The sequence below is a fragment of the Diuraphis noxia genome, unplaced genomic scaffold, assembly GCF_037042655.1.
Source record: "Diuraphis noxia isolate RWA-SAM2 unplaced genomic scaffold, SU_Dnox_SAM2 contig0005, whole genome shotgun sequence".
Classification (NCBI taxonomy): Eukaryota; Metazoa; Arthropoda; class Insecta; order Hemiptera; family Aphididae; genus Diuraphis; species Diuraphis noxia.
Genome location: NW_028301715.1, coordinates 49967788 through 49975437, shown reverse-complemented (window position 1 = coordinate 49975437; position 7650 = coordinate 49967788). Strand labels below are relative to the sequence as shown.

Below are 7650 nucleotides of genomic sequence, written 5' to 3'. Positions count from 1 at the left end.
GTTTGTTTGTTTTTACGGATTATACGATCTCACGCACACAATCAATTACCCACAAAATTTAAAAACCCATTTAAGTAATTTATTATTTAGTATATCTCCTATACTCTGCTGTAGTCATTTATAGCCTTTTATTAGCTATTATTAGCGGTTTAAACGTATTAACAAATTAAGTTGCTAAAGCCAGTGACATTTCTGGCTGTAATTGTATGACAAGGTGACTTAATATTCTTTCTACAAAAAAGATCAGTTTACTTACATCAGAAGCAAGAATCTACAAAATAGAAAAAAAAGGCCTGCTTGGCTTTTTCTCCTGCCATCAATAATTAAATAGTTGTTTACCGACCCATTAAGAAAATTATTACCTAATGGCTAATAGATATAAAAATAATAATTAGTATGAACAAATAACAGGTAATAAATTTTAAAAATATTACTAATAGGTGTAATATCAATATTCTGAATATTTTTTTTTTCGGTTATATAACTCACAAACAGGCGTGATTGTTAATTGCAGAACCACTAGAGCACTAAATAGTATTGGAATAAGCAATAAACGCTTCAGTTAAGTATATTAAATAGATCTTAATATTACTGGAGAAGAACTGTGTATAACAGCGTTATGTGCAGCAGGTAAGACAACAGAATAGATTTAATCTATTTGGTGGTGCACATTTCATGGTGATGTTACCAATAGTCATCTTGAATACAAAAATCTATATATCTTACAGTCTAGCACATAAGTTTTGCCGCTTTTCATAAACGCATTGCTTATAATAGTAGTCTATGATTTAAAATTTACTTCAATATAATAAGGGAATTTAATCAAGTCTCAATAGTTACAATAAATTATAAACGTAGATATTTACTTACAACCAGTATTAACTTCAGACTTAAATTGTAAACCAAAGTAGGGTGCAAAACGTGATATATTCAAAATATTTATTTATATTCTCCATAATATAAGAACAAGCATAAAGTTTATGCTTCTATAGTGTTGAGGTAACATGTCAAAGGTAGCAAATAGCAATATTATTCACCCATAGTAGGAAGGATATATGCTACTGGCCGTAAAACCACGGATTGAGTAGTAATTTAAAAATGTGACATAGCAGATTCTGTACTTCAAATATTATTTTTAATGGCAGCACTGACACTAAACGACAATGGATAAATGTTTCCATGATTATTGGCTTCAAAGATTCCTATTTTTACATTTATCTATAGATTTATACATTTGAAATTTTTATGATAAAGGAAAATTTTCATGTAATTAATAATTTTTAAGTTAAAATGCTGGGCGGTTGAATTTTAATACCTAAAGTTTGATGTAATATTATTTAATAAAGTAAATAAAATATTAAGACATTTATCTCAAATTATAACTGTCCAAAAAAATATAAAAATTAGATCTTCATCATTTAATGTTTTTAATATCTACCTAAGATTTTGATTTGTCAATATACTAATTCACTTGATTCAAAAAAGACAAACACTTTTTGTATGTCGAGAATCATATATTAACACTAACAGTATTGTTGGTACTTAGTAGGAGATTAACTAGACTGATGAAAAATGGACAGTAAAATGATTATTTCCTTTAATGACAGGAGAATAGGTTACACAAAAACAACATCAAAATATTCTAAAAAAAATTTTTTTTCAATGAAGTTTTTTATTAATAAGTGATAATAACTATCGTTTTCCACCAACACGAGGAGCAGCCTTTTGTTGTACAGATTTGGTTTGTACTTTCTTGGGTTGTTTCTAAAAAAAAAAATAAAAATAAAAATATTGAACAATTTCAAATAATAAATATAAACATTACCTTCGTTTTTGCTGGGGGAGGTGGAGGAGGCTTCTTAGCTGCTCTTGCAGCCTTCTTTTGGTCCTTAGCAGCCCTAAAAAGTTTAAATTTTGAAATATATATTTACATTGTACATATATTTTTATTGCCATAAATCATATTAGTCATTAGGATAGCATAGACAAAGTAATAATACTTTTAGTATTATTTAATGTTTTAAAAATTAAGCTATTTAAATATTTAAATTAACTAAGTCATGCATAATATTATATAATATTATGTCAAAGCATGATTCAACTATTTATCTTCATCTCAAAAGGTACTTTAATTACATCATGGTTAAAAGACAATTATCTAGCAAGAACTTTCAAATTTAATATTTTACACTAACACGGTAAGAAAACAAAGCTAGTAAAAATCTTAGAAAGTATACATTTTTTAAAATGATCAATACTATTATTATGAAGGTGAGGTTTATTTAAAAGTTGGTTTTTAAATCCTAGTAATAATATTTTTAGAAAATACAGTGAAGTTGATTAAAATTTAATCAATATAATATTATAGTGGTAAATTATCAAACTAAAATGTACATATGAAATTATTAATAAATTATGTTTTCTCAGTCTGGCACATTGTTATAACAATATAAAATACTGCATACTGAAGAGTATAGAATTTCAAATATTTAAGTAAAATGTTCAAAGTAACATTAAGATGTTATTTCCATATTAATTATACAGAACTTTAATTTCCAAAATTAAGTAGATAAAACGGAGATTACAAATCACTGTAAAAGCATTGTCTTAGGAATTGTATATAGAACAAAATTCAATAGATTAACTACTTGTTTATCTCGACAAGTACTTTCATTGTATAATGTTAATAGATATTATTTGATATACCCTCGCCAGTAAGCTCAAACTTACATACAATTTAATATAATAAATGGTTATTTCTATTTCCCATCATTATTTTTAAACATTAACATTAAAAATAATCGACCATCATATTATACAAAATATATATTAACTCCATAGAGCTAAGAATGCTTATGTTTATCTCGACAGGTACTTTCATTATATCATTTTTTATCGATATATGAGTGTTTAAAAGATATGTTATTTAATATACCCTTGCCAGTACGTTTAAACTTATGTTAAATCTAAACACGATAAACAAGGGAAAAATCAATTATGCATACATAAAATATAATTGTTTCTATTTAAAATTATTATTATTATTAGCCTTTATCAATAATAACCTAAACAGTAAATATATTATAATTTCAATTTGAGAGTTAAATGATTACCAAAATAAAAATATTTATGTTTATCTCGACAGGTACTTTCATTATATCATTTTTAATCGATATATGAGTGTTTAAAAGATATGTTATTTAATATACCCTTGCCAGTACGTTCAAACTTATGTAAAATTAAAACACGATAAACAAGGGTCTGAATAGTATTTTACATTTAAAAACCAAATCAAAAGTTTCTCTGTTAAAATCATCTAAACAGAATGTTTAATCAAAATAGCATTTACAATATTAAACAAGTTTAAAAATAGTTGATATTATTAAATATATCCTTCATAGATGGTATCTCATCATGTTAAAATTCAAGATAGCAAATACTCTAAATAAAAAAATAATCACAAGGATTTAAATAATTTAACTCACAAAAACATTAACTTAACTATTTAGTCTTTATAGATGGTTTATACTTTATTATCACAAAAAAATTCAAAATAGCAAATACTCAAAACAAAAAAAATATTAAAATATTTAGTTAAACATAAACAAATTTATTGAAAATAAATATCCTTCATAGATGGGTTCTCATCATTTTAAGATCAAGATAGCAAATACTCGAAAATTAAAATGTAATCATAAGGATATTGTTATTTTTATGAAGTAAAATAAAAATAAATTGTTTGCTTGAATATTAAAAGAATTTGTCGCTAATCAACAAAAAAAATTTTAGTCGCGGCAAATGATTATACTATAAACACATTCAATGAGATCAATAATCATATCATTTTAACAAGACATTATACAGCATGTGATATTTTTGTTCACCAGTTTCAATAGTGTGGTGCTAGTTTTAATACTAAAAAGAATTTGCCTACTGCAAAATGTGAAGATTAAACTATTAACTAGGGCTCCGCCTAGGCTTTTCTTGTTATTATTATTTTAAAGCAAGTTTTAATCATTTTAAATATAGGTAGTTTCCAAAAAGGGCATAACTTACTTAATAATAATAATATTGATAAAAGTCTATACCAGACCCAAGAAAATAATTTTATATTAAAACTAACAGCACACTATTAAAATTCACTTAAGAAAATATATAAATAAATTGTGCATGTTAATATTTTCTCAGTATTGAATTTATTATCAGAATAATCAATAGTAGCAAATACTTAATAAATACATCATAGAAAATGTTGTTTGGAACATAGATTCTAACACAAATAATTTATAATGTTCAATTAAAGTACTAATGACAGATTTATTACATGGTTACACTTTAAACTAATTGTACATAAAATATAAAATTATCTGGTAAATAATATGTTAATTAAGATGCTCTGCTATTATGAGTATGGCTGACTGGCCTCCTTAACTGTGGGTAGGCCTAAGGTGAGCCATACATCAAATCCCGTTAACTAACCTACTAATATTTAACAGTTATATAGTACCATATAATAATATAATATTCAGGGATTCACAACAGCATGTTACATTATACACATCACATTTTAAATTTATCATTAAATTATATCTATTACATGTATAATTATCTCTCATAAATGGTGTTTCATCATGTTTTAGATTCAAGATAGCAAATACTCGAATTAAAAAATAATAATCATAAAGATTTTCACTAAAGAAAAATTTGATACACAATCAAAAAGGAATAATTATGAATAGAGCGCGGATTTCTATGTAAAAATATCTTTATCATGGATGTATGCATAACTACGAGAGTAAGATATGACATGTCAGCTATTCATAGTACAAAGAATCTAAGTACAAAATTTTATTTTGCATATAAGTGCATATTTTGATGTTATAAGAATATATTTATGCATATTTTCCTAATATTTTTAAAGAATATTACAAGCATAATATATTCAAATTTTTAAGAGAATAAAAATCCGCACTCTAGTTATGAACCTAATCAAATCAAAGTATGAGGCTAATAAGGGTTGGTAGATATATCACAAGGATATTGCACTTATTTCTTTAATAGTCAAAATTTACCAGACATGGTATCTGATACAATTCCTTTTTCTTCCTTGAAAATCTTGAATATGTGCACAATGATAAAATCTTTATTTAATAGCATAATATACTTGGAAAATACTCAATGATAAAATAATTTTGATGTATATCTTTTTTATTATACTAAGTATTATTTATTCCTCATATACTTAAATTTTCTTCATTTTGAAATTCAAGATAGCAAATACTCGAATAAGAAAAATAATAATCATAGGAACAAAAAAAAAATTTAACTTAACAATCAATATTACATATATTCAATATAATTATTTCCTCAGTCGTGTTTTCTAATCATTACCATTGTTCAATAGTAGCAAATACTTATTAATTAAAATCACTGGACAAATGCTTAAATTGAATAAAATTAACAAAAAAATCAATATAGGTAAGGTTTTAATTTAGGTACTCATTTATAGTAAAATAGTTTCCTCAGTTAAGATTTTTGATCATTACTATTGTTCAACAGTAGCAAATAATTATGAAATTAATCACTGGATATAAAATAGGTATAAATGACACACTTAGGTAGGTATCTATTCAAACTTGAATTTATCCATTAAGATTATTGTACATCTCGACAGGTACTATCATTAAATCATTAAAATACGATATATGAGTGTTTAAAAGATGTTGTTTGATATACCCTTGCCAGTACGTTTAGATTTAATGTAAGATCCAAACACGATAAACAAGGGATAACTTAAAATTATAAATACATTTTGAGAACGCAGTGGCTATTTTCACGTCCGACTTGAAACTATGTATTTTCACGTCCTGTCCCCTGATTGGACGTAATATTAATACTGATAGTATAACCATAAACGATAAGTGCCATATCTTAAAAGTATCTTATAATATAATAATACGACAACATTTCCTGCGTAAATTTAAATATTTAAATAATATAATTATTATATTCTTATATATATAAGAGCAGTATATTATAGATTTGTATAGTACGAAAATCTTTTTTTTTGTATTACAGCGGATCAATATAAGATTATTTGAAATGGTATTATATATAGCAATTATGAATTAAAAATGGAATTACCAGTGACATTTTATTGATGTTTTGATGATTATAGTTATATGACTTTTAGACTGTAGTATACATTGACTACACAACTGACAACTGACTTGGTCATAAATTTTATTATTTTATTACACAATTGACATATTTATTATAAACATTTTTTTAATTCCACAAAATGGACAACTATGTAAATGCTGAAAATCAAGTAAGACTGCACTATACAAATCTATAGTATACTGCTCTTATATAAATAAGTATATAATAATAAATTATATTATATTATTTAAATATTTAAATTTATGCGGGAAATGTTGTTATATTATTATATTATATCTCTAAGATACTTTTAAAATATGGCACTTATCATTTATGGTAGTTGATATCAGTTATACTATCAGTATTAATATTACGTCCAATCAGGGGACAGGACGTGAAAATACATAATTTCACGTCGGACGTGAAAATAGCCACTGCGTTTGGGGAAACATGGCAATTATATATATATTCAACAGCATTAAATATTTTAGAATTATGATATACTGCTAATATATTAGCTTACTTGATGGCAATATCACGCTGGGCTTTCCTCATCTCAGGTTTCATGTTCCTCTTGGCCAAAATATCAGTGAGGGATGCACCGACAATAGCACGTTGAAATTTTTGGGTTCTCCTGGTCTTCTTTTTGGTTGTTTCTTCTTCTTGACCCTTGCGATGCTTGCGTCTGAAACAAAAGTAAAGAATTATTAGATGAATTTATTCATACAATAAGACAACATTCAACAATTGCTTACCTGTACAATATTGTCCATGTCACTTTACGGGGGTTCCTCTTCATTAAATGAGCGCGCTCACATTTTGAATTGAGGAAAGTGAATGTCTGAAGATAAAAAAGAGAAGATATTTAATATTATACATGTCACTTAAGGACAATATAAAAAATAAGAAAGCCCGAACAAAAAACGTTCAATACAGAAATACGAAAAAAAAATTACCTTTCCGTCGGCTTTGATCATGGTTTTGCCATGTCCCGGGTAGATTTTGTACCCGCTATAGGCGCATAGTCCGATCCTTTAAGTAAAAAACATAAATAAATAAAACAAAACAAGACATCAACCATCCGAGTTGGACAGTTTGGCGGTATATTCGAAAGCGGTATTTCGACGTCCATAATAGTACGACGAACAATAAGTGTGGTAATTATGTAGTATTAAGTAACACCAAAAGCATTTGTCAACGCAAAAAAATTGCAAATTGGTAGGAAAGCGGGATTAATGTGGATGAAACTTACTTCATTTTGACAAATTTATGAGAACTCCAACTAGGGGTAAAAAGAAAATGATTATCACCTCAGCAAACAAGACGGTCAAGACGTGTTGTAGCTCAGCATTCCAGCAATCGGCACGACGGCACTGTAAATTGCATTTATGGTCGAGCATGAAGTTGGTTACGTGATACAGTGTCGCCAACGTGGAAAACTTTTGGTGTGAAACCCATAATAAATAATAATTATTTGGTCGGTATCAG

At 26.5% G+C, this 7650-nt stretch overlaps 1 protein-coding gene across 1 annotated transcript; it reads right to left on the bottom strand.

Annotated features, from left to right (window-relative positions):
- Nucleotides 1–1638: 1638 nt before the first annotated feature.
- RpL24 (ribosomal protein L24) lies at nucleotides 1639–7570 on the bottom strand. Its single transcript, XM_015511497.2, has 6 exons — nucleotides 7415–7570; nucleotides 7119–7194; nucleotides 6918–7003; nucleotides 6686–6847; nucleotides 1826–1898; nucleotides 1639–1764 (listed from the first exon to the last, which is right to left on the bottom strand). The coding sequence occupies exons 1-6, from the start codon at nucleotides 7417–7419 to the stop codon at nucleotides 1693–1695; spliced, it is 474 nt and encodes a 157-aa protein (XP_015366983.1). The 5' UTR covers nucleotides 7420–7570; the 3' UTR covers nucleotides 1639–1692.
- Between the last annotated feature and the right edge of the window lie 80 nt (nucleotides 7571–7650).

Excerpts from the sequence above, each read along its gene's own strand:
- RpL24 (XM_015511497.2), bottom strand. Across the intron at positions 1,899-6,685 it reads CAGCGTGATATTGCCATCAA|GGCTGCTAAGGACCAAAAGA; the intron begins GTAAGCTAATAT and ends TAAACTTTTTAG. Across the intron at positions 1,765-1,825 it reads CTCCCCCAGCAAAAACGAAG|AAACAACCCAAGAAAGTACA; the intron begins GTAATGTTTATA and ends TTTTTTTTTTAG.